The following is a 27,684-nucleotide window of genomic DNA, read 5'->3' as shown; positions in this document are numbered from 1 at the left end:
CCTTCTCCCTCATGTGGTACCCTTCCTGTAAGCTCATCCTGGCATGACAATACCACCAGCCATACTGCTCTTTCTGTGCATGATTTCCTGCAAGACGGGAATGTCAGTGTTCTGTCATGGCCAGCGAAGAGCCCGGATCTCAATCCCATTGAGCACGTCTGGGACCTGTTGGATTGGAGGGTGAGGACTAGGGCCATTCCCCCCAGAAATGTCCTGAAACATGCAAGTGCCTTGGTGGAAGAGTGGAGTAATATCTCACAGCAAGAACTGGCAAATCTGGTGCAGTCCATGGGGAGGAGATGCACTGCAGTACTTAATGCATCTGCTAGCCACACCAGATACTGTTACTTTTGAGTAACAGTCAGTTATGGATAAAAATACTAGATTGCCATATCAAATTCCTTATATTAAGCAAACGAGGCAGCACCATTTTTTAAATTGTATTTATTTACAGACAGCCAGGGCATACTCCATTATTCAAACATCATGTACAAACAGTATTTGTGTTTAGTGAGTCCACCAGATCAGAGGCATGACATCTCATTATATTGACAAGGTGTGTGAATTGGACAATATTGCTGTCCTTCCAAAGCATTAGCTTTTGTGTGTCGGGGAAAATGGGGGTAAAAAGTCTGTTTTCTTTACGGATGTAGTAGAATAAGTTGTTAAAAATACAAATAGTAAAGTACAGATACCCCCAAAAAACTACTAAAGTCGTACTTCAAAGCATTTTTACTTAGTTACTTCACACCACTGCTTCAGCAAATGTTGGTGCAGGTTTGTTCAGTAGCATGTTCCCCACCAGAAGCCAGGGTGTAGGGACCGGCCAGTGGAGAGGTTGCCTACCTGTACACCTCATAGAAGACCAGACCAAACAGCAAGGTTGGGCCCACACTCCAGCCTTACAACCTTCATGCCTGTGTGTATTATTGTTTTGAAATTGCAATAACTAGACTTTTAGTAGTTATCATGAGCACTTATTCAGTCCACCTATTCATAAGCATACATTCTTACTTGCATCCTTCCTTTCCTACCTCTGTCCCCTACTGTTCTGGTTTACCTGAGACTAACAGGAAAAGTTCTACCAGACTGTATACATTACTGCTACTGCATTTCACATTGTCCATCCAACATAAAGGCTTATGGGCTAGGCAAAGGTGGGAGAGCCCAAACCCAATGCAAAGTGGACTGCTGTGACAGCTTCTTCCATTGATTTGAGAGAAAAACATTCCTCAGAGGCATTTCTAGGAAAATGTTAACTTGGGTGACAACCACTACCATTATGTAACAACTGAAATCTGTAACTTTAGAATCAACAAATGTATGAATCAATAATACTACAGTGACATTGTATGCAATACATGCCAATACCAGTGTCCTGCTGATTAAATCCATGTTCTAGTATAGCAGCTGCAGTTATGTAAATCATTATCGAATCTGATCGTGAAAAACATACTGTACTGCATTGTACGTAGAGCGACAACAATTTGCTGTCCCAATCGGCTATTTAACAAAAAAACAAGGCAGTGGTTTCCAGGACAGATTAAGAATCTCTATTAAAAATAATTTTAGTCCAGGATTTTAAAAAAAACGACTTAACCTTTATTTAACTAGGCAAGTCAGTTAAGAACGAATTCTTATTTACAATGACGGCCTACACCGGCCAAACCCAGACGACGCTGGGACAATTGTGCACACAATCACGGCCGGTTGAGATACAGCCTGGATTAAGTTTAATCTGTCTGGGAAACTGGCCAAAATTGTCTGCAGTCAACAAATAGTCACCAAAAACAAAGTGTTTGTGTTTAAATTATTTTTGGGGGACTTTGTTATTCATTTTAAAATGTTGCCACTTACTATAGGTATTTTTGGCACTACATACAGTGCCTTAATAATTCACACCCCTAGACTTTTTCCACATTTTGTTGTTACAACCTACATTTAAAATTGAGATTTTTTTGGTCACTGGCCTACACACACACACAATACCCCATAATTCCAAAGTGGAATTATGTTTGTAGAAATTTTTAAATAATAAAAAATGAAAAGCTGAAATATCTTGAGTCAATAAGTATTCAATCCCTTATGTTTTGGCAAGCCTAAATACATTTAGGAGTAAACATCTGCTTAATAATTCACATAATAAATTGCATGGATTCACTAGGTGTGCAATAGTGTTTAACATGATTTTTGAATGACTACCTCATCTCTGTACCCCCACACATACCTTACAGATAATTGTCTCAGTCGAGCAGTGAATTTCAAACAAAGACCAGGAAGGTTTACCAACGCCTCGCAAAGTAGGGCACCTTTTGGTAGATGGGTAAAAGTAATAAAAAAACATTGGATATCCCTTTGAGCAAGGCAACGTTATTAATTACACTTTAGATGGTGTATTAATACACCCAGTCACTACAAAAATACAGGCGTCTTTCCTAACTCCGGAGAGGAAGGAAACCGCTCAGGGATTTTAACATGAGGTCAATGGTGACTTTAAAACAGTTTCAGAATTTAATGGATGTAGTGGGAGAAAACTGAGGATAAATCAACAACATTGTAGTTACTCCACAATACTAACCTAAATTGACAGAATGTAAAGAAGGAAGCCTGTGCAAAATTAAATTATTCCGAAACGTGCATCCTGTTTGCAACAAAGTCCTGAAAAAAAGTGTTATGTTTGGGGCAAATCCAATACAACACATTACTGAGTACCACTCTCCAAATGTTCAAGTATAGTGGTGGCAGCATCGTGTTATGGGTATGTTTGTAATCGTTAAGGACTGGGGAGTTTTTCAGATAGTTCCGTTCTGTTTCTTAGTGTTGATGACTAAGCAGAGGCAAAATCCTAGCGGAAAACCTAGTTCAGTCTGCTTTCCACCAGACACTGGGAGATGAATTCACCTTTCAGCAGGACAATAATCTAAAACATAAGGCCAAATCTACACTGTTGCTTACCAAGACGACAGTGAATGTTTGAGTGGCCGAGTTACAGTTTTGACATAAATCTATGGCAAGACCTGAAAATGGTTGTCTAGCAATTTGACAGAGCTTGGAGGATTTTTTTAACAACAATGGGCAAATGTTACACAATCCAGGTGTGGAAAGCTCTTACAAACATACCCAGAAAGACTAAGCTGTCATCACTGCCAAAGGTGCTTCTACAAAGTACTGAGTCAGGGGTGTGAATACTTATGTAAATTCAATGCATGCATTTCATTTCCTATAAAATGTGCAAAATATTTCTACAAACATGTTTTCACTTTGTCATTATGGGGTATTGTGTAATTCACAGAGTGAATTGTAACAATTGAATCCATTTTCAATTCAGGCTGTCATTGTGGAATAAGTCAGGGTGTATGAATACTTTCTAAAGGCACTCTAACTATCTGATAGGGGTGGGCATTATATATATATATATATATATATTTTTTTTTAAGCTTTTATCCTTAAGCAAGCAAAGTATGAGTACAGCTAATATTTTACCTACTTCCTTTACACAATAAAATAAACAATTTTTGGACCCCTTCAAAAATGGGGGTATTAAAATATGACATTTGTATCACAAATCAATGTAAGTAGACCAAAGGAAAAATGTAAAAAATTTACAAAAATGATCAAATTCATTTAAAAAGTAGTGTGACCAAATGATGCAAATTTTCAATTATATCGTTTTTGTTTTGTCAGGGTGAAGGACCATAAAACCTAATTGAATGGATATGCTATGGGAGCAGAGTTTAGAATTCAAAGTTCATTTCTTCTGTTGGATATAATTGAGGTTGACATGTCGTCGTCCGTGGGGGAGGAGCGGGAAATGCTGACTGGGGTGCACCACAGAACCTGGGGCGGAGTCAAGACAAACAAGGAAGTAAAGTTAACTGCTGTAGGGGCATTTTTCTAAGATTGAAGGGGTAAATTATTTAGATTACATTTAGTAAAAAAGTATACTAAATGAGAGGTGGCATCCTAGCAGTACATCTCTTGACCATGTGTCCGTCTCTCGCTCTCCCTGTCTCCTCTCGCTTTCTATGCCTCTTACTTTGGGACATGACAGGCTTGCCGGGTTGTGGGTAGCACCCGTTGCCCTGCTGGATGAATTTCTGTGGCATGCGGTAGGGCCAGGACGGGGACTGGGAGTAGTGGGCTGCGTTGCTGTGCTCCCAATTCCTAGAGCCCTGCTGACTCACCCCCCCAAACTGGGTCTGGTAGCCCGGATCTGCGGGGGGAGGGAGGGAGGAATGGAGAAGTCTTCAAATTCGGTACAGCAAAACATCCTTGGAATTTAAAACAATCAAACTAAGCCAACTACAATAATTTGATAATATCCTTCTGTCCTAGCACCAGTTTTTTGTGAACAGTAAATTAAGTGTAGCCAAAACCACTGGTGTCTTTTACCTGACCACACAATCAGCACCGTTAACAGGGAAACAGACAGTTACTGCTAAAGACTCCCGGAACAAGGACAGAATCTGACCACAGTCAGACAAATAAACAAAGCTGTGGACAGACTGGCACAGACAGTCAGACCTAACACAGACAGACAGTGCCACCCAGTGTGTACCTGACTTGCCCACAGTGCCATTAGCCACCAGTGCCCCTTGCTGTGCCAGGTGGTTGTGCCAGTGCCCATCCAGTCCCGGCCCTCCTCCCAAGCCCATGGGCCTCCCCGCCGGCTGGGCGAAGATGATGCTGGGGTCATTGAGGTTCATGGGGCTGCCACCCACCGGAGACCCCCCTGGGCCTGTGTTCCCATTCCCTTGCCCGGGGGCCTGGCGTAAGGGGAATTTTAGGCCGGGCGGGGAGGGCCCTTCGGGGCCACTGGAGGTCTGGAGGACGGGGCCGTGGATGGGCCAGGAGGTGGAGGGGTGGTGAGGTTGGTGATGGGCCTGGTGTCCCTGGGACAGGTGTGATTGGTGCTGGTTGTGGTGGGACGGCAGTAGCCCCAGAGCAGTGAGAGCTCCAGGGTGGTGGTACTGGCTTGTGTGGGTGGGAGGGAAGCTAAAGAGAGAGAGGGGAACCTGGGGATGTTGGGGCTGCTTGTGGGGTACCCCTCCAGCGGAGGTGGAGGTCTTGGAAGAGGAGGGCTGGGGGGAGCTGGAGGATTGGCTCGAACCCTGGGAGAACAGGGTGGGCTGAGGGGAATAGGGCGGAGTCTGGCGGGAATCAGACTGGACAGAGAGATCGAGAGAGCAGAGTTGGAGACAGCAGGAGGTCGTGGGAAAGACAGAAAAAATAAATAAATAAATGTATCATACATACATACATACATGTATTGATAGATAAAGAAGCTAGCTGCAACAGTACTCAATGCATTACATTTGAACATGGTTAGGGTGACTAAGGGAGAGAGAGACAATTCCCTGTTGTACTCACACATTCGGAAGGTTGTCTGGTGCGTCCAGGGAGGTCCTGGGGAGGTTGGGGGATGGGGATGGACTGGGAGCTTACCATGGCTCGCACTATGTGGGAAACTGGAGGAAACAGAGAAACCAACCACCACATACATCACTCTGTCCCACTGCTGCCCTGTGCTGGGCAGTACTAGTAATGAGAAAATACAGGTCTTCAATCATGAATTAGTTACTGTATACATAGCTGGTAAATACTCTTGCTGTGATCCACTAGCTCAGATAATAAATAAATAAATAAAACATTGTGGACCACTCAAATAAAGTTGAGCTTCTAAAAACAATCATAGTCAAACTTGGTACAGTATTTTCTTTGGTATCAGTTAATATACATTACGTCACCTGTACCCATTAAAAAGTAGTGCAAATAAAAGGACATTGAGGTGTGTGTGTACCTGGTCCCCCTGCAGCTTTCTGTCTAAGGTGGCGGTGCTCTGGGCAGTCCCGCCGTACATGACCAATTTCACCACACTGGAAACAGCGACGCTCCCGTGGCTCATGATCGTCTACATCCTTGACATCCTCCTCTTTTTCGTTCTCCTTCTTCTTCATCCCCCTTTTTGGACAAATGACACACACACACACACACACACACATGCACAGAAACGGAGGATTAGTTCAATCAAACATGGAAACACCACCCAGCACAGGTTCAAATAATATATACTATGCCTGTTGCAATAGAACCAACAGATAAAAGTACAAACCGGTGACACCTGGCACTGCAAGCATGCTAAAGCAAATGTTCAAAGTATTGAACATGTTTTAAATAGTATTTGAACCCAGGTCTGCACACACACACATACACACACACGTTCCAAAAAAAAACTCACTGATGTTCTCTCCCTGTGTACCTGCGTCTTTTGGGGCAGTCCTTCATGTAATGACCGATCTTGCCACAGATCCGACAGCACCTGTCATTAGGTGCAAGTTCCCCGTCCGTGAGCACCTTGGAGTCAAAGAAGTAGTTCTGTACCACAGAAGAAAACATTGTTAGACATGAGAACAGACTTTACTTAGACAAATGGAACCATTTGATATGTGTTCATAAATGCAACTCGGTGTCAAGGCAACAATGCCCATACTTACAATGTGTTTCAGAGTGCCGATCTTGGATCAGGTCCCATTCTTACTCATTGTCATTTAAAAAGGCAAAAATGAACCTATACCAGCACTCATACTCTAACACTCTGTTAATACAGTCCTATATCTAATGTGTGTCATACCGCCTCTATGCCAGGCTGGGGGTAGAAAGGAGTACCAAACAGCTTCCTGCCGTTGATAAAGGCCTTCATGATGAAGTTAGTCACTGAGGAGAGAGAGAGAGGGGGTGTGTGTTAGGGACAATGATCACTGAAATACTAGAGACAACACAGAATTGGCCTCCTAAGGACTACTTTAGGAGACATAGTTCACTTACTTTTGCGAGAAACTCCAGCACCAAGATTGTGATTCAAGTCGAAGGGATCTAAGGAAAACAAAAAAAGTCAGTCACCAGTGATCAAAATGGTCCTTTCATCATCACAGCCATGTGACTGAGAAGGATAGTTTTCACTACCTTCGATGGCGATGCACTTGGAGGTCCACTGCTTCTCGAAGGTGGTGAGTCGTTTCCTCTGGCGGATGCTGATGACGAGCTCCTTAAAGTCAAACTCTTCCGTGTAGAACCTGAGCAGGCCCAGCCACAGCTCACCCACAGTCTCACGGTTCTGCGGAAGCTCTGGCAGACGCTGACGCTACGGGGGACGTCAACAGATAGTGAGCTTTATTATATTCAGAACTTTTAGAGAACGCTTTTGACTACAATGACTAGTAAGCAACAACAAAAACATCATGTAGGAAAAGCAGGCATGTAGGATGTTCCATTCAGTAGTGTTGATGACCAAACAACTCACTAGTTCCTCAATGTCATCAAAGAAGAAGGCATTCCAACCATCCACCATCCTCTGCGGTACAGATTGTCCATCAAAGACCTAAGAAAAAAGATCAACATTGCATTATTTCCTTAAGTTTTTTATAAATGCCTTTACAAAAGTCTTTCAGCATGTTCTGTTGGTGTGGGCTACGTCCATACAGACAAGCTATAACAGTAACCACTTTGGGGTTGTAAAAAGGGTTAACAGAGGGTAAGTGAACAGTACCTCTTGGAGAACAGGGATGACAGGGGGCTGTCTCTGCTGCAGGAAGTAGAGCACCATGAGGATGTAGGCATAGGATGACAGACTTCCTCTGGACGCGTCACCTATGTCACAGCGCTTCGCAAACACCTTCATGGTGTATCCCAGGAACTGCACACGAGGGTCTAGGGCAGCGTAGGTAGCCAGCATTCTGGTGTTGTGTTGAGCCTGGAAGAGGACTGATGCCAATGAATCCATACAGATGCATGCATTTAATTGCTTAACCTCTTGGGTAGGGGGCAGTATTTTCACCTCTAGATGAAAAGGGTGCCCAAAGTAAACTGCTTGTTACTCAGGCCCAGAAGCTAGGATATGCATATAATTGGTAAATTTGGATAGAAAACATTCTAAAGTTTCTAAAACTGTTAAAATAATGTCTGTGAATAAAACAGAACTGATATGGAAACCCCAAGGACAAACCATCCAGGAAAAAAAATTGAGGTCATAGGATTTTCCAATAGTTTTCTATGGGATACCCTTATTAGGAACCTGGTTGCAGTTCCTATGGCTTCCACTAGATGTCAACAGTCTTTAGAAATTGTTCAATGTTTTTTTTTGAGAAATGAAGAAGTAGTGCTATTCATTGTAAGTGTCACTCCAGGTGGACTCTACTGTTTTGATGCGCGTGAACTGGAGTGCGCTTCACGTTGTTTTTATCCGCTATTAATCGATTATTTACATTTTAGGGTACCTGAGGTTGGATTAGGAACATTGTTTGAAATGTTTGGACAAAGTTCATAGGTAACTTATTAGATACTTTGTGGGCGAGTTGAAACCGGTGTATTTCTGAATCAAACTCGACAAATAAATTGACATTTTTGGGACATAAAGAAGGACATTATCGGAAAAAAAGGACCATTTGTGATGTTTCTGGGACATTTTGGAGTGGCAACAGAAGAAGATCTTCAAAGGAAAGGCATTTATTATATCCCTATTTCTTACTTTTGTGGCGCAACTGCCTGGTTGAAATATTACTTTCATGTGTTTGTATGCGGGGCGCTGTCCTCAGATAACCACATGGTTTGCTTTCACTGTAAAGCCTTTTTGAAATTTGACACAGCGGCTGGATTAACAATAAATTAAGCTTAATTTTGATGTATAACACATATATTTTCAAGAATGTTAAATATTTGAATTTGGTATTTTGGAATTTCGCGCACTGCAATTTCACCGGATGTTGGCCAGGCGGGACACTACTGTCCCACCCGCCCATAAGACCTTTTAAGCTAGTAAGCAATTATGTCGATAATAGCAACTTCGCTTGAGTTACAAAAGGACCTGTTAACCAGTGACTGACGCTTACCAGTCTGTTTACTCACCAGAGTGTTGTAGAGGCTTATGTCTGCCTCCAGTCCGCTCTGTCTGTGTTCAAACTTCACAATAGGCACTTTGGCTGTTGTGATAGGCAGGATGTTCCTCAGACCTGATATGGGAAAACACAGGTTAATCAATCACCAAGTCACAAAATATGACTGTCTACTCTGAACTCATAGCAAGCAGTCAAACCTTGCATTCTGAAAGGAGTCAATGTAATGTGCTGTGGACGAACTGGCCTCTTACCTGTGTGTTTCTTTAGCACCTTGGCTAGGCCTTCAATGATCTCTTTGCAGTTCAACTTCTGTTGGTAGAGGTAGACATATTTACATCTCAAAATGACTAGAGAGATGAGATCAGACAAGAACTGAAGGCTTAGTTTAAAATGTCAAAATGGGTGCCGGTCCAGTGAGTTAATGTACCTCTGCTGTATCATGGCCCTCCAGGGTCATACAGATGTCCAGGTCGCTGTCTCGGAAACCAAAGCCGTTCTTCGAGGAGCCAAACAAACACAGCTGGGCATTGTCTGTAGAATGATATCATAGATGTTTTATAGTACCACACTGAAGTGGTAACACTGTGTAGGAAGCTCCGTATTCCTTTACACTGCTGTTCTCAGCCGTTACATATGCAACTCAGTTGTTATCTGTACGTACCATTGTACTCCTTTTGTATGAACCTCTCCAGACTACCCAGGATCTGCTCTCTCTTCTGCTGCTCTCCAGGGGAAGGGGACAGCTCATCTACAAACACAACAGACATTTAACAAAAAAACAAACAGGAAAATAAAAATGATATTTAGCATGCTTGAGTATTTCCGTGTGTGTTATTTAAGTATATATATATATTGTTTTTAACAGTGTATGGTTAAAGACACCTGTCTTCGCTCCATAATATAGAAGATATGCTGGGACAAAATCTGGACAAAAAAAAAAAAAAAAATCACTCAAACTCCTTGCAAGATGGCACAAGGATGATGAACAGCAGATGACTTACGGTAGCAGAGTCTACAAAGGCCATCCAGGATGTCTCTGAAGCGGTCGGTCATGGGGGGCAGCGGTTTGAGCTCGATCTTCTTGAAGTCCTCAGGACACTCGTCCTTCAGATGGCCATCTCTCTTACATGTGCTGCACACGACTGTAGGAGGCTGCAGGGGGGATAATCAAATAATAAAGAGGATTGACCTGTTGGAAAGCAGAACCTGTGAACATCCAAATGACCAGAAACTCATTAAGATAACACCTGAAAACTATGGTAAAGACCTGCTTTCTCATAAACTTCCAGCCAAATCCATGAGTCAAACTATTACAATTATGGCAAAGGAGTTCTGGAACATACATAAAGATATACAAAATGTGCTGTCAAATCAGTTATAAAATTTACTTTGCCCATTGGAAAACAAGTTTGATGAGTAAGGTGTTACCTTTCCGCCAGTGAAGATCATTCTGTCAAAGATATAGTGCAGGTCCTCTGGTGCAATGTGTCCCTGCTTCTCTGACACATGGTTTTCCTCCTCTTCATCCCGATCCAGTAGGCCGTTATGGGTTGAGGCAGAGGAAGGCTCCAGAGTGGTGCCAGGCTCCGCTACAGCCCCATCCGTAGAAGTCCCCCCCGCACTAAGGACCAAGTCCATAATCCCGCCATTCAATGCCCTCTCCTCCTTCTCCGGAGTCCGCTCAGCCCGTTCCTCTTCATCACTCTCACCATCCTCCTTCTGACCCGTCTCAGAGCTCTGACTTTTCCCTTCATTCCCATCGCCCTGTCCACCTCCACTCTTCTCAGACGCATCTTCTCCACCCTTTCTTTCGCCTTCCTCCTGCTTCATGCCCCCATGTTTGGTTGTATTCTTGCCTCTCTGCTGCTCCACGGTGTTTCGGTCCTTGCTCTGCGGGCAGGCAAAGTATTTGTAGGCGGTGCGGAAGCGCTCCTGGATGTACTCAAAGACCATTTGACTGTTGAGGCTGCGTGCGACGTTCCTCTTCAGGGCAAACGGATCTGAGAGAAGAGGAAATGGAGGATGACAACTTGAAAAAGGTGGTAGTGGGGTGTAGAAACTCACTGAGAAATCTAAAAATAAAAAATAAGAGGTCCTTCTGACCTTTCCAACCCCAACCTATTAACCCCTGGTACTTCAGCAGGCTCATTGAGGGAAACAAATAGTAATGGCAAAATAGGTAACAAAGGAGGAAAGCTAGTCACACATAAAAATGTATTGTGTAAAACAAACCTGATTGTCTGTCATGTAGAATACAATGACATGTCAGCTCTATTCAGTACGTTTCTATCGTTTCACCTCTCCGAATACACCCCCATTCAGCGGTCTCTCCCCTCCCCCTCTCTGTCACTTACCCTCGATTGCCAGCCTGCGTCGGGGCCAGTTCTTCATCTCTCTCGAGAGAAGTTCTTTGAGGCGGATACTGATGATGTGTTCCTCCAGGGCAAACTCCAGCGTGTAGAACCTCAGCAGCTCCAGCCACAGCTGGCCCAGGGAAACACCCTTACCCAGGTCCAGGGATAGACGCGTCTGGGAGGGACAGAGTGGGAAATACACTATGTCAGTGACATAGGCTTAGTTCAGGAAGCTCCATTAAAAAAAAAAACATTCTGATTCTTGAAAGCCATAGTAACGGTCACTTTCTCTCCTAGTTCACTTCCCTTCATGGACTGTGTACTTATGAAAGTTGTCATTAAGTGTTACCAATAGACTGGTGTCAGATTTCTCTCGAGCTAGCTTATGCAAAACAATCTAATAAATCCATAAAGGCGAGAGTGAGCAAGTGTACACTTTTTGGGAAAAGTGAAGAAATTCAGAACACGACCATAGTGTGAGTGTGCTGTTTGCAGAGCCCTCCTTTTGGAACTATATCCCTCCCCTCCCGGACTACTCACCTTTCCCGCTACATGCCGGTTCTTCACATCAGGTTTCTTTTGCTCAGACTTGGCCTTCCGTCCTTCCCCCCTGCCGTCCCCCCGTCCCTCCGTACTGGGGGATCTGTGCTCCCACCCTACAAATATATCCATCTCTATCCCCGTCAGATGATACTCGTCCACATGCTTCACGTCAAAGCCTTCAATCTGAAACAGAACACAACATAGCTTAGCTATCAACAACAGAAAAGCCAGCGACATGTTATGACTTGAAAGTAATTTATTACCTTCAAATGTGCCTGTCATAATGGTGACCAGTTCTATTAAAATGATCAAATGCGTGACAAAGAGAACAATGTCCACTCTAGTTATTATATGTCTGTGGTGTCACCTACCCAGTAGCCGAAGTAGACAGGGAGGATGGGCTCCCTGCGTTGCTGGAGGAAGAAGATGACCATGAGAGAGAAGGAGTAGGAGGGGATACCCCCTTCCGCCTGGCAGTCAATGTGGCACAACTAGAGGAACAGAAACAACCAAATATATAATTGTCTCTGGTCAGGGGATGTTGGTGTCATCAAAACAACTAAAGCTACAGTATGCAAAAGTATGTCGAGCCATCATATCATTGACTCATTACAATGAAACCCACAGACAAATATAGTAAACTTTAAGAACTGTTGACATGAAGAGGTTTAGGTTTAGTCAGCAAAGGCCTGAACATTGAAAAAGTGTAATCATCAAAAGCACTAGATAGATACCATTTACATCATATGATGGCATACTATCCATTAAAGAGAATGTCCCCAAGGCCAGCCTTACCTTAGCCCAGAGGCGGAAGGCCAGGACCAGAGGCACCAGTCTGGGTTCCAGTCTAGCCAGGGCAGCCAGGTGGTTGGTGGTGAGGCAGGCTACGTCATTACCTGCACTCACCGTGCACAACAACCTACTGTGGAGACAACAAACTCATCAGGGTTGTATTCATCATGCACCAAACGGAAGAAAACTGACTGAAACAGAGAGGGGCTACCTGAAAAAAAACTCATTTTTGTTTTCTGTTGCAAAATGTATTGCTATAATGTGCCCAGGAATGAAAACCATCCAGCAACTCAGAGGATATTTCAAACAGTAGTATGTTGTAAATAGATAAAAGTAGAGCTAATAGAAAGCAGTAGAGTTGACATTCCACTGACCTGTTGACATCTCTGCAAAACACTACCGGAACTTTGGCGTGAAAGTCAGACTCCACCTCAGAATATTCAGCTGTAAAGAGAAAGGTGAACATTCTTTGACTGCTCCCAAACTCAAAGACAACAACATTATCTCCTAGGCTGGCTCCCCAATTGACATACTGTAACTTCTGAAAAAAAGAGGTGTTGTATTAAAACTCACGTGCATTAGTTATCAGGTTTTCTATAAATGTTCTCATTTCATAACAACATTCTTCATTCAAGGAGGTTAATATGGACTCTCCAGTCTAACACAGAACTCAGTACAGCTCTACTCTTCCCTGCTCTGGCCTGTGGGCTGGAACAAAGAGCTCACTGACTCTGTCTGGTGCCACAACACAATCCTCCTTGTGCTGAATCTACAGTCGCTCTCTACACTGACAGTGTTTATTCATGCAGGGCTGTTCAACACTCACTGCTGTTCTTCAGGATTTCCAGTACTAGTATCAGCACATCTGGTTGGGTCATCTGGAGAGACAGCAACAGCATGACATTTGTTAGTCAGGGTCGGCATCAAAGTTGATCATATCAAATTCAATCAAATGCATTCATTAGGAGGTGTCAATTTGGTGAACTCGGTTCGGTCCGCACTGTTAAATGTGTTTTGTTTTACAGTGTCCTATTATTCACAGGTACTTGGATCCTCTTAACTAATAAGCACTACCCAAATAAGTTAAATCCTATCCAAGACAATCATGTTGAAGAGCAATCGCTGATCATCTGATACAGACTGACATTGAGGTGATGATGCAAACCAAGGCTGTGTCCCAATAGTTTTGAATAGCCTCCTTCCCTTGTTTGCCTGTATTGATTACCACTGATGTAACTGTTAACTCCAAAGATACGTCTTAACACTAACAACAATTCGATGTGCACCCACTTAACATTTATATAACTTGCATTAGTGGTTAGGTGAGAACACAACAAAGACTTACAGTGGAGGGGTAGGTGACGTCAATGTTAATGTCACTTGTCTTGAAGGCAAATCGGGTGAGACAGGAGCCGTAGAGCCGAAGGGAGCAAACTGGATAAGAAACAACACCAAAAGCCATACATTAAACAGCATTATACATAATTCAGATCATATTATCTCCCTACTAGTGTTGTCACGATACCAACATTTCACTCATCATATGATAGCAGGACAAGTATCGCGATACCACTAGGAAAAATGTCAGTGGCCTTAGCGTCCTGTTCGCGCCGTTCACCAGACAGACGCCTGTTCCCTTTTTCAAAATGTTTTGCGGATTTGCTACACAAAATCCAGTCACCGATATTCACACTTCTACTCAATACAACACATTGGATTGAACCTTACTGTTCCGTGTATCATTTAATACTGCATTGGTTTGGTCCAACAGAATCAGGCATATGGACACCGAAACCAAGAGAGACATTATTTTACTGTAATAGAGGAGAAGTTAGCCTTTCTAACCATACCCTATGTATGCTTCAACTCCTCGAATTGAGGACAACAGACACTACTAAAATGGATGTACCAATGAACAATCATTCTGAAGAATTAATGCTCAATTTGTCGCATGCACATTACCGTACCACGTATCGCTAGCAGCATTTTTGTCAAATAATGATTGTTATACTATCTGTTTTGGTAAAGAAATAAATAAATAAAATACTAGCTGTTTAGGCTTATAAACTTGTGCAATAAACATAAAACTATTTATATAAGGAATTGGCAACTCATTCTCATTCTGAGAAATAAGGTAGCCAACTTGATTTCAACATCTGAATAAAGTGGAAAGACTAGCATGATGTTCAAACAGTAGGAGATGGACGGTTGTGCTCATAACAATTGAACTGCTTTTCCTTTCAGAGCTTGTGAAATTATACCATGATCTAAATTGACTAAACTTGAAATATAAATATTAGCTGGCTACTCACCAGCACCTGGGATTGTGCCTGAAAGATTGTTCATGAGTCGAGTGTTTATTTTATGCCTGTTACATTATTAGTGAATGTGCATTGTGCATGGTTCTGTATAAATGTGTAACAAAAAGGGCATTTTTATAGACAGATCTGAAAGTCAGATCAGTGATTATTGCAACAACAACAAAAAAGCAGGTACAAGTATTTTGATAAAATATTTAAATTATTAGTGGGTCTTATGGTTGTGGAAAGCATATAATTCAGCCTAGGTATAAATTCAGTGTATTTGACCTTTAAATTGTACAGAAAAAAGCTTCTTTAGAGAGAATATTTTGTTTGTTGATAGATATCGTGAACCACCCATAAATGTAAAAAATAAATTAAAAATGATGAGTTTTCGGCCATATCGCCCAGCCCTAATATCAATGCATAATGATCTGCATGTCATTGTGTCAGTAAGGGGAAAACACTGTCACAGCATGAACGTGAAGTGGACATTATTGGACACGCACATTCAAGAGAAATACCAGCTGCGGTTGCACAGCTTTCACCCAGGCCTAGATGACAGGGAGGAGACAGAAGGAAAGGAAGAGTTAGTTACCTGAGAGGTGCTGCCTGATGATCTCCTCCATCCTGTCGACCACTTCCTGTCGCACCAGGAAGTCCTGGTCTGAGATGCCGTGTTGGTTGGCCGCCCGGAGTACGGCTGCGTCAACGGCTCTGAGCTGGGCTGGGAAGGGGGCAGGCAGCGCCCGCAGCTCATTCTCTTCCTGCTTATCCTAAAACAGTTACAGCACAGGGGAGAGGGACAAAGGCATGGTGAATCCAAATCTCTAATGGCCCGGTCTCATTGACTAGGGAGAATGCTGGGGGGGGGGGGAATACAGAGGAAGGAAAATTAGAGGAAAAATAAACAGACACACACATCAATAAGCTCCACCTCAAGTAAACATTTCCACTTCTAAAATGTCATAAAAATGGAAATAACAGCCTCGGTTTCCCTTCTAAGTTACAAAACACATCAGTTGTCATTGGAGAACATGATAATTATGACAAATTAAATACAAGTAGCTTTTTCCTCTCACCATGATGTTCTTCTTGTGTCTTTTCTCCTTGATGTGTTTGTGTGCCCCCTGTATGTTCTCAATGTGTACAGAACACAGCTTGCATAGATACTGGAAGTTAGGGTATTCAGGAGACGGCTGTAGAGGCGGAGATAGAGCAGTGAAACCAATCACATGTAAGAGATGATGACATGATAGTGCCCCACCCCTCTGCCCTGTAGACATGGAAATCTTAACTCTACGTCTTGAGCTGTTGACTATTAGCATTGAAACAGTTTTACCTGGTGATAATTCTAATTAACCAATTACAAGTTTATAAGACTTCAACATTAAATGCACTATGCATTGTGGTTTGAATACTGCAACACAGAATAAAATAATAAATAGAAACCCCATGATGGTAGTGACTGACCATTACTGCTTATCCCTTAGCCATAATTTATTCGCATTACTTTAATAAAATATTTAATTGGATAACTATTATTTATTCCAAATCTCTATAGAGCTGTTGCCTATGCTGTCAGACAAAAATCACAATTTGATTAGTTCTTCAAACTAAATACGGCCTACTTTTATGACTGCTGAACAGGCTACCAACTATATAAAATCATTTAGATCATGCATTTTCAAGTACACCTTGCAAAGCAACTACTTTCTACCCCTCTCACGTGTTCTTTTCTCTCTGTGTCAACTAGGTCTCTGTGTCTGTTCCACATAGACAAGTAAGCAGGCGTGCAATGGATTATGCTCATTGTAGTTAATAACCCAATTTTCTCTGCTAAACTATGTCAAATATTGGGCTGTTGGAAACTACAACTCCCTACCATATTGCACAGTTTGGCTTAATCTGATTTATCTCTACAGAAACTGAACATCGAGCTAACAGGAAAAAAACTAAATGGAATTCAAATAATTTACCTTCTTGGTGACAGGGGGGCAAGTATTGTATTGAGTAGCTTGGATGAATAAGGTGCCCAGAGTAAACTGCCTGCTACTCTATCCCAGATGCTAATATATGCATATTATTAGTGGCATTGGATAGAACACCCTCTGAAGTTTCTTAAACTGTTTGAATGATGTCTGTGAGTATAACAGAACTCATATGGCAGGCAAAAACCTGAGACAAATCCAACCAAGAAGTGGGAAATCTGAGGTTTGTAGTTTCATTTAAGTGATTGCCTATCCAATATGCTATGTCTATGGGGTCAGATTGCACTTCCCTGGGCTTCCAGCAGATGTCAACAGTCTTTAGAAAGTTGTTTGAGGCTTTATTGTGGAAGGGTGTCGAATAAGTGCTGTTTCAACAAGTGGACGAGGCTGAGGCCAATCAGTTGTTTACTGCCGGTCACACGGGCGCGCCGTTCCTTCTTTTTCCTCTGTAATGAATATGTGATTGTCAAGTTGGAATATTATTGAAGATGTATTATAAAAAGACCCTAAGGATTGGTTGTAAACATCGTTTGACATGTTTCTACAAACTGTAATGGAACACGACCTTTCGTCTGTATTTTGCGCTCGCGCATTGTGCCTTTGGAATAGTGAACTAAACGCGTGAACAAACTTTTGTTGACTCCACAATTTGGGGGGTAACTGTATGGCTTGTTTTTGTGGCTGAACGCTGTTCTCAGAATATTCAATATTGTGCTTTTGCCATAAAGCATTTTTGAAATCTGACACAGCGGTTGCATTAAAGTTAAACTTGTTCTTAACTTCTTGACGCTACCCATCCCTTCAGCAAAACATTATGAACACCTAGCATCAAAGTAGCTTGGTCACGAAGATCAGAAAAGCAATAAAATTAATTGCTTACCTTTGATGATCTTCGGATGTTTTCACTCACGAGACCCCCAGTTACACAATAAATGTTCATTTTGTTCCATAAAGATTTTTTATGTCCAAAATAACTCAGTTTGTTTGGCGCGTTATGTTCAGAAATCCACAGGTTCGAGCGGTCACGACAGCGCAGACGAAAATTCCAAATAGTATCCGTAATGTCCACAGAAACATGTGTTTTATAATCCATCCTCAGGTTATTTTTAAAATAAATAATCGATAATATATCAACCGGCACTGTCGCTTTTTCAGTAGGAGAGGGAGAGTCAATGGCTGCCCCACTGTGTTACGCAAGCAAAACTCATGGGAACACCCAGCTATCCACAGTTTTGGAAACTTTAGAGTGTTTTCTATCCTAATCTGTCAATTATATGCATATTCTAGCATATGGGCCTATTTTTAAAAACAGAAAAATATTGCCCCCTAGCTGAAAGAGGTTAACCGATGCGGGTCAGATAGCTGCTTAAAAAATGAAAAATAACCAAAATGTTGGTTAATCGCTCAGCACCATCAGACCGATCTAACTTGAGACTGAAGCTGCCTTAAAATGTGCAATTGTGTACATAAATTCCAGTAACTAATACAGACAATACATACAGACAACAGTTGACTGATACAAACTGAGGCAACTTATTTTCTCTCCTCACCTTGACCAGTCTGTGTATGTAGTCTCTGTAGAGGCGCTCCTCAGCCTGTCTGAGACCCAGCTTCTGCTCAGAGGTCATGTTTCTACCCTGACCACGCTCGTTGACCCCTGACCCCACCACAGTGACCTCCAATGCAGGCTGCCCTGTGCCCATCACAGCACCAGCCTTCTCACCTGCAAACACAGACAGGCAGCATATGAAACAGCTGTAGGAAACAAATATTTTGACCAAGAATAGTTCCCATGGCAAAACAACAACAAGAGGTCTCTAACAGAGACATATTATAGTGGCTAATGGCTCAAACATGAACCTATAGTTATGTAAAGTATAGAATAACTCACCCGGTGACTTCTCCTTCAATGGACTTGTCTTGGTCTGTAAAGTAAGGCCTTCTTCAGATGAAGTGGCCACCATACCTGTGGCTCCTGTGTCTCTGTCTCCACCTACACCAGCAGGGCTGCGTCCTGTAACCAACGAGGGCCTAGCATCACCCCTCTGCTGCCGCTGGCCTTCAAGTCTCACCTTCCCCCTCTCCCCAGAGTTGGTCCTACCAGTTGGCCTACGAGGCTTCCCTCTCCCTGGGCCCTGAGGGCTGGCAGTAGAGGCTATGCCTGTGCCTGTCCCACAGTTACTGCCTTGGTCCTTATGGTCTTCCCTGGCTGTGGTGATGTTCTCCTTGCTCCGACAGGCAGTGGCAGGCTTGGGGCACTCTCTCTGTGCTGGAGCCTCTTTCAGGGGCCTGGAGCTGGCAGAGGATGAAGCTTTGGCTCCCTTTGCCTCATTGCGAGAGGGCTTGACTGATTTTAATGGGCTTTTTGATTCCTCCATGCCTCGATCCTGTCCTCTCCCACTCTAACTGCTACTCTGTATTGAGGATGATCAGGGTCTAGTGAGGCAGCTAGTCCAACGAAAACCTGGAGAGATGAAATGCATTCATTGTTGGCATTACCTACATTTACCTTAGAAGAGCAATAGCCTAAACTATTATTATATACTAAATAGTAATACTATCAAATCATATATTGAAGTAATTGGGTATTGATAAGAGGAACTGAGAAAGTAGCCAACAGACAGTGGCAAAACCTTTGCTGCAATGTAGTCCCAAAGGCCTGATTAAACAAGAGTGCATCTAAGCTAGGAAAATATATGGTTAGTTGGACCAGTTCAGAAAAAAGGTAACATTATAACTAGCAATGTTCATTGCAAAGACACATTATTACAATATAACAAAGGGCGTAGTTAACGCTAGTTGGTTAGTAGCTGCTTTTAGCAAAGCTTTGCGTTTACATACACTAGCATTGCTTCCAATAGTATTGGGTAGCCCAAAAAGCCAGAAGTTAACAAAATATCTAGTTAAAGACATGTATTATTAAACAGTTTCCAAAACGTGGGTCTGTTGTAGACATACTAACCTCATATCAAAATAAAAGTCCTGCACTATTACATGTACGAAACAGGAAAAACTTGTGGGGGACTTTTATATTGACATGAGGTAACCAGAGAGGAAGTGGTTCTACAATAGTCCCACGTTTGGAAAGTCCGTTTAATAATACTGTAATGAAACAGCAGGGAGCAGGTCTCGAACCCGAGGTCCGGCGCGCTATCGACTCTGCCGCTTGCGCATGCTTTTGCTGCACAGTCGATAGCGCGCCGGATCTCGGGCTCGAGACCTGCTCCCTGCTGTTTCATTACACTTATAATACACTCCTATAACTTATATTTTGTTTCAAATTCAATGTTGTTTTCATAATGTCCAACCAGCACAGTAAGTTGAAATTATTATTTATTTTATTTAACTACGGGCTTCCCGCGGACAGTTTTCTGTGCAACCCAATACAATTCGGAGCAACGCTCGTGTATGTAAATACACCCGCGTTGCTAAAAGCATCTAGCTGAACAAAACCATGGCTGAAGCACTTGTTTATTAAGAAACGAAACCAAACCACATCGCGAAAGGGCCTGCTCGCACAGCGAGACACCCTGCAGAAGCAGCAAAATAAAATGTATTAAAAACGTCTCGAGACAAATACTTATCCGCAAACTCACGCACGGACTTCCTAGCTAGCTAGCAAATGTTTTTGCTAACGACAGCTACATAAGTCAAAGTAGCTAATAAATGGCTGGCTAGCTAGTTCGCAAACTAGGCATATCTCCGCTGGCGGCTTAGCGTTTCTATTGACAATTGTTTTACTAGCTAGGTACTCTATAAAACTGATGCACGACAAAATCGTCAAACGTCCACAAATAATATCTAATGCCTTACTGTAATATGCAGGTTTTTAGCTGAAAATGGACCTAGACCGTATTTATCTTCCTGTTCAGTATATTGTTTTTCTCATCCACGGCCCCGATCAACACAGCAACCATAGACGCCATGTTAATCCCTCTACACTTTGTCTTCTTCCATGAGGTTTAATGGCGGTTGTCATCCAATAAATGTTGCTTTACCGCCACCTACTAGACTGGAGTATTCTTTGCTTAAAAAAACAATACCCTACCATTTAACACTACACTCACACAAAAAATAAAACACCACCCTACTCCACTATCTAAATATATTTAGTCTTACTTCAGGCCAACAACCTGAAAGGATGGGACACCACCTCAAAATAAATATATATATTTGTCACATACACATGGTTAGCAGATGTTAATGCGAGTGTAGCGAAATGCTTGTGCTTCTAGTTCCGACAATGCAGTAATAACCAACAAGTAATCTAACTAACAATTCCAAAACTACTGTCTTATACACACAAGTGTAAGGGGATAAAGAATATGTACATAAAGATATATGAATGAGGGATGGTACAGAGCAGCATAGGCAAGATACAGTAGATGGTATCGAGTACAGTATATACATATGAGATGAGTATGTAAACAAAGTGGCATAGTTAAAGTGACTAGTGATACATGTATTACATAAAGATGCAGTAGATGATATAGAGTACAGTATATACGTATACATATGAGATGAATAATGTAGGGTATGTAAACATCATATTAGGTAGCATTGTTTAAAGTGGCTAGTGATATAGTTTACATAATTTCCCATCAATTCCCATTATTAAAGTGGCTGGAGTTGAGTCAGTGTGTTGTCAGCATCCACTCAATGTTAGTGGTGGCTGTTTGTGTGGCTCTTAACACACCATGTAACTCTTCTGAGGTAAAATCTCATATACCCAAATACCTCTCTGCAGCTGCCACCACAACCTCAATTTCTCTGCCACTTACGTTCCATCCCTGCAGTACAGTTGATAACCATCGCTATAAATGCTAAAAATCCAATCTTACTGAAACATACAGTACCAGTCAAACATTTGGACACACCTACTAACACTGATCCAAACCCTACTCAGGGTTTGGATCAGTGTTACCTGGGGGATCCGTTTGAAGTCACGAGTAGTATCGTGGATGCATTTAGCCCTTGATTATGACTTTCAGTTCCATTACACTACACATAAGAGTCATTGGATGAAGGTGTCTTCTTCTGTATGGGGGGGGGTGTGTTTTGTTAAGATCCCCAACGCTCAGTCTGAACATTAACATGCATCGCTTGCGGTACGGTTTTTGGGAGCATAAGGACCTAATCTTTCATATCAGCGAGAAATAATTTTCAAAAATCAAAAGGTTACATTTTTACACACGATAGTGTTCCCACACGGCCAGATCTCCATGGTACAGTGCTTGTTTACGGAAAAAAGAGGAAGATGAGGCGACCACCTGTGCTAATTAGCTATTAGCTATATATAAGCACAACTCGGGAAGTGTAGTGGAAGTGTAGTTTTGTCGGATGGAGGCTGATGTTGCTGATGAAAGATAAGGGCCACATGTTTTTCGAAAGCCGTATCGGAATCGATGATTATTGACGTTTCTTTTTTTATCAATTTAAAGTTTTATTAAGTTTTCTTGTTTTTCAATCAACCAACAAAACACATTCCACATTCACAGATGTGACAGGCTTAAAAAAAAAAGTCAAAAAATATAATAGTACATTTGAAAAAATACAAATACAATTAAAATGAAAGATAAAGTCAAATAAAAACACTTATTTTTCTTCATCTATTTATTTTCCTTGGTGCATATATATATATATATATATATATATATATATATATATATATACATATATATATATATATATATACATATATATATATACATACACATACACATATACACATACATACAAACATACATACATACATACATACATACATACATACATACATACATACATACATACATACATACATACATACATACATACATACATACGCACACGTACTCAAAAACAAAATTAAAATAAAAACACAAAAAAAACACAACATTTGCAGCAGCATTATCAAGGTTCTTATCAGCTATTTCTAGCATTCGCTGAGACGACGGGCCAATAATTCATTTTTAGGTTTTACAGTACCTTACACAACATGTATCTGCGCATTTCCCTAGTCACCCCGTTCACTCTGTCCAGTTTGAAATATAGTTGAGTAGTGGAGACCAGAGTCTATCAAACTAGGGCTGTCTCTTGTGGATGTCATAAGTGAGCTTTTCAAGAGGGAGAAAGTCAACAATCTGGTCAATCCACATTTTAAATGTAGGAGGGGTATTAGAGGCCCACAATAGAAGAATACATTTCTTAGCAAAGTATGTAATAGTCATAAGCAAATTTTCTCTGTCAGGATCAAGAACAAAGTCCTGCTGGGCATTAAGAAGGAAGATACACGGGGTCATATCAAACTGTACCTCTAGTATTTTCTGTGCAGCAGTATGTATAGATTGCCAGAATCTGGCAATCTCTCTACAGCTCCAAAATACATGCATATAGGTTCCACTTTCAGACGTACATCTTTTACAGTTAGGAAACTCATCGCTGATAGTCAGACCAAGGTCCTTTTCCCAGATTATTTTCAAAGGAGTAAAGGAGGAGCCTCCTTTCTCAGAAATGAGTCTATAGATGTAAGATATTTTGCCTTTAATGGATTGTGCTGTGACAAGAAGGGTTTCAACTTCATTCAACTGAGTTCTAAACCTCTTGGAGGTAAATGAGGAAATTACATGTCTAATTTGAAGATATAAAAAAAAATGGATCTTGGCACATCGAATTCACTGCAGAGCTCTTGAAAGGATTTCAGTGTAGTGGTTTTCTGATGAAATAGGTCTGAAAAGGTCCTGATTCCTAGAGTATGGCAAAGATTAAAGTTGGCATCCCTCAGGGCTTTTGGCAAGTCTGGGTTGCCTAGTATAGGCGAGTGAGAACATATTTGGGAGGAAATGCCCAGGTATTTCTTACAGTCCCTCCAAGCTAGTAGGGTGCTGTAAATCACAAAGGTTTTGGCTATGTTGCCCACTTCACTAAAGTTATTAATGAATATAATTTAGCTTAAGGGCAATGAACCACAGGATTGGGCTTCTATCTGAATCCACGTTGACTCTTGTCTATTTGTGATCCATGTTAGCATGTTGCGGATTTGAGCAGACCAGTAGTACAATTGAAGGGAGGGAAGGGCAAGACCACCCTTAGATTCAAGTTTTGATAGAGTGGAAAACTTGATCCTAGGTTTTTTATTGCCCCATATAAATTTGGTGATGCTTTGGTTAGTTGTTTTGAAGGAAACTGGGAGATAGCATGGGAGCATCTGAAAGAAGTAGTTCAGTCTAGGGAGGACGTTCATACGGATGACATTAATTCTTCCTACTAAGCTAATTGGGAGGGAGATCCAGGTTTGGAGATCGTTCTTGATTCGATCCAGGAGTGGAAGATAATTTTCCTTAAAAGGCTATTCAGATCTCGTGTTATGAAGATCCCGAGGTATTGAAACCCCTGTTTTTTCCATTGGAAAGGACATAGTGTCTTCATAGAGCTGGTGAGTGTAATATTGAGAGGGCAGACAGTGGATTTGTTAAAATTGATCTTATAACCTGAAAACTTGCCATACTGTGCAATTGTGTCTAAAATGAGAGGGAGGGATTTCTCAGGGTTGGATATGTAGAGCAAGACATCATCCGCGTAAAGCGAAATCTTGTGCTGCAGGCCGCCTGCAGAAACACCCATAATACTTGGATTGCTCCTTATCAGCTCTGCCAGAGGCTCCGCCCCCAACAAGTAGAGCAGGGGGACAGCGAGCACCCTTGTCTTGTGCCCAGTTCCAGAGGGAATCTGTCAGAGTTCAGTCCATTAGTAGTCACCATGGCATTTGGATGAGAGTATAGTGATCTGATCCATTTAATACATTTTAGGCCCATATTGAACTTTTCTAAGACTGAAAACAGAAAGCTCCACTCCATCCTGTCAAACGCCTTCTCAGCATCCAGTGAAGCCAGCAGGACAGGGGTCTTCTGTGCGTTTACTTGATAAATAATATCAAAAAGACGGCGAATGTTATCAGAAGAGTATCTGTCTCTAATAAATCCAGTTTGGTCCGCTTTTATTATTTTGGGAAGAATAGTCGAAATCCAACAAGCTTATGGGCCGGAAGGACGAGCAGGATAGGGGGTTCTTGTCCTTTTTTAGCAACACTGTAATGCGGACTGTGTGCATTGAGTCTGGGAGAACTCCGTTTTTGCAAAAAATCCTCCAGCATTGGCATGAAAATAGGGCGGAGCTGGGGCCAAAAAGCTTTGTAGAACTCTCTGGGGAATCCATCTGGGCCTGGGGACTTATTAGGTGGCATGGAGGTAATTGCCTCCAGGATCTCCTCAGTAGTGAAAGGGGAGTTGAGATCTTCTTGGTCGGTCTCTGATAGTTTAGGTAGCGAGATTCCCTCTAGGAAAGAGTGGAGCTCTGCCTCTGTGTGTTTTCTCTCAGAGGTGTATACTTTGCAGTAAAAATCATGAAAAGTTAAATTGATCTTTTTTGGGTCGTATGTGACCTCGTCCTCTGCTGTTCGGATAGCCATGATTGTACGCTCTGACTGCTCCTTTTTTAATTGGTAAGCAAGCAATCTACTGGGCCTATTGCTATACTCATGGTATTTCTGTTTAGTAAAGAAAAACTTTTTTTATCTCCCGAGTATAGTCCAAATTCAGTTTGGCTTTGGCTGCTTTAAGATGACCCCAGGAGGTGCTGTCTAGGGATTGTTTATGTACTGTTTATGTACAAAGGCGTGATCTGAAAGTGCTATGGGTCTGATTGTACATGTGGCTGAATTTATGAAACTCTTTGGGATAAAAATGTAATCTATGCGGGAGTAGGTGTTATGGACATTAGAGTAGTATGTATAGTCCATAGATGAGCTATTAGTCTCTCTCCAGATATCTATCAGTCCCATCTCTTTAGTAAGATAGTTCAACATCTTTGCAGATCTAGGATTTGTGGTGGGGACTTGAGATGATTTATCTAGGGTTGGGTTAAGGGTAGAATTAAAATCTCCGGCCACCACGCCAAAGGAGACACAATGCTCATTGAACAGGGTTATCATTTTTGACATGAAGGCAGGAGTATCTGTGTTAGGGGCGTATATGTTTAATATAGTAATTGGTTGACCATATAATGACCCAGTTATCAAAATAAATCTCCCCTTCGGATCAGATATGTTTTTGTCAATTATGAATGGAACATTTTTATGGATAAGTATGGCTGTGCCTCTACTGTTTGATTTGAAAGATGAGAAATACACCTGTCCCACCCAAGCTCTGCGGAGTTTGGTATGTTCAGCATCACAGAGGGGTGTCTCTTGTAATAGCGCGATATCTGCTTTTTCCTTTTTTAGAGCACATAGTATCTTTATCCGTTTTATTGCATGCCCTAGACCATGGCAGTTCCATGTCAGATTATTGACGTTTCTAAACGTTACAACACAGCGTCGGGATTGTAATTCAATGGGCCAGTCATGGGCAAAGCTAATTGCTGAGAACTGTAGGGAAATGCAGAATGCCACATAGAGTTTTAGAGAGCTAGGAGGCGTTTGGTGAGGTGGCGTCGGTGAGAGTCACAAGAGCTGTTCTTATTATGATTTTTTTGTGTGTCCACGTAACAGAAGAAGCATACTTTGTGCCTCAATGAGATTTTTTTCTGGATTTTTTTCTGTTTTGTGTATAGATTTCTGAAGCAGGACGCCTATCAAGGGGGTTACTTCTGGGGTTGCACATGAAGTGGATGCAGATGATATACCTGAAGAAATAGATGAAGTGACTGGTGCACGTCGACTGACCTGTATTGTGGATGGAGTAAGGAAACCCACTTCGCCCATATTATTGTCTCTCCCTTCTCATGTAAGGCTTTATGAGATACCCTTTAAGAGCTTTTGTGCACAAGCCCTCCAGTGTTATAAATGCAAAAGATTTGGGCAAGTGTAGAGACGGGAAGAATATTGTATGCCAGCTGAGGTTATATGCTGCAGCTGTGGTAGCGAACATGTACCTGAGTCCCCGGATTGCCCTGTTAGGGTGAAGGAGACAGAGGTGGCGAGAATAAGGGCTGTCCGGCGTGTCTCATATCTGGAGACGGTGAGAAGAGTGGAAGGAGTGACTGGAGTTGAAGATGCACTGGTAATTGACAATGCACCAGTGAATGTTTCTCAGCAATCAAGGTATCCTGATATATTACATGTGAAAAATGTGGACTTTATAGCATTTATTGCAATGGTCATAAACTACACAGCACAAACAAACAATACATCTGTTTTATTTTAATTGTGAGTGCAGCAGAATGCTTTTTGGGAATCTTAGTTTACAGCTGAAGCATTACAAGAAATCCTGTCAAGGGTGTTCTGCCTTCACTGGCCCCTGAACCTGTGAAGGGATGTTACTTCAATTGGAATGTGAGTGAAGGAGTGGGATGGTTTTTTGTATTTTGTATGATGTTTGTTTTTCCCTCTTTTTTCCTCCAATGGATACTTTTTCTATAGTTTACCAGCCGAATAGTAGGTGGCGGCATGCACCTCTAATGCTTGGACCGCCATAATAGCATAGAAGAAGAAAGTTCAGCACATGAAAGCTTCTACAGTATCCAACACTGTGCATCAATAAATCAGTATAAATGCTTCTCTCTGTCCTCAAATTGCTATTTATCCTTGTAACGTAGATGCAGGGAGTCAGGAAGCAGGTGCAGTTAGTGAGTTTAATAATAGCGAACACAGAGCGATACAAAACAAGAGAAGCGTCTGACATAGAAACATAAACAATACTACCTGATGACTGATAACAAAAGAGAGCTTAATAAAGTGTAAGTAATCAAGGGAGAAAATTAAGTCCAGGTGTGACTGATGATGAGACGCAGGTGTGCTCAAAGTCAATCTTAAATTAATCATTGTTTATTGTCAGCG

The 27,684-nt window shown here is 41.9% G+C and overlaps 1 protein-coding gene across 2 annotated transcripts; it reads right to left on the bottom strand.

Annotated features, from left to right (window-relative positions):
- Positions 1-427: 427 nt before the first annotated feature.
- LOC135556210 (terminal uridylyltransferase 4-like) lies at positions 428-20,805 on the bottom strand. 2 transcript variants are annotated; one of them, XM_064989215.1, is made up of 29 exons: positions 20,685-20,805; positions 18,763-19,335; positions 18,422-18,594; positions 15,963-16,079; positions 15,479-15,656; positions 13,926-14,014; positions 13,407-13,458; positions 12,955-13,024; positions 12,584-12,710; positions 12,160-12,279; positions 11,786-11,971; positions 11,246-11,420; positions 10,320-10,891; positions 9,893-10,043; positions 9,553-9,639; positions 9,319-9,422; positions 9,143-9,200; positions 8,902-9,005; positions 7,547-7,750; positions 7,301-7,378; positions 6,964-7,141; positions 6,826-6,873; positions 6,632-6,714; positions 6,239-6,375; positions 5,801-5,961; positions 5,371-5,468; positions 4,559-5,165; positions 4,037-4,213; positions 428-3,837 (listed from the first exon to the last, which is right to left on the bottom strand). In XM_064989215.1, the coding sequence occupies exons 2-29, from the start codon at positions 19,247-19,249 to the stop codon at positions 3,749-3,751; spliced, it is 4,710 nt and encodes a 1,569-aa protein (XP_064845287.1). In that variant the 5' UTR covers positions 19,250-19,335; positions 20,685-20,805; the 3' UTR covers positions 428-3,748. The 2 variants fall into 2 exon arrangements, with proteins under 2 accessions (XP_064845287.1, XP_064845288.1); XM_064989216.1 differs by having other exon boundaries at positions 6,260-6,375.
- Positions 20,806-27,684: the final 6,879 nt, after the last annotated feature.

This window comes from Oncorhynchus masou, chromosome 15, assembly GCF_036934945.1.
Source record: "Oncorhynchus masou masou isolate Uvic2021 chromosome 15, UVic_Omas_1.1, whole genome shotgun sequence".
Classification (NCBI taxonomy): domain Eukaryota; kingdom Metazoa; phylum Chordata; class Actinopteri; order Salmoniformes; family Salmonidae; genus Oncorhynchus; species Oncorhynchus masou.
This window is presented reverse-complemented; position numbering and strand designations above follow the sequence as displayed.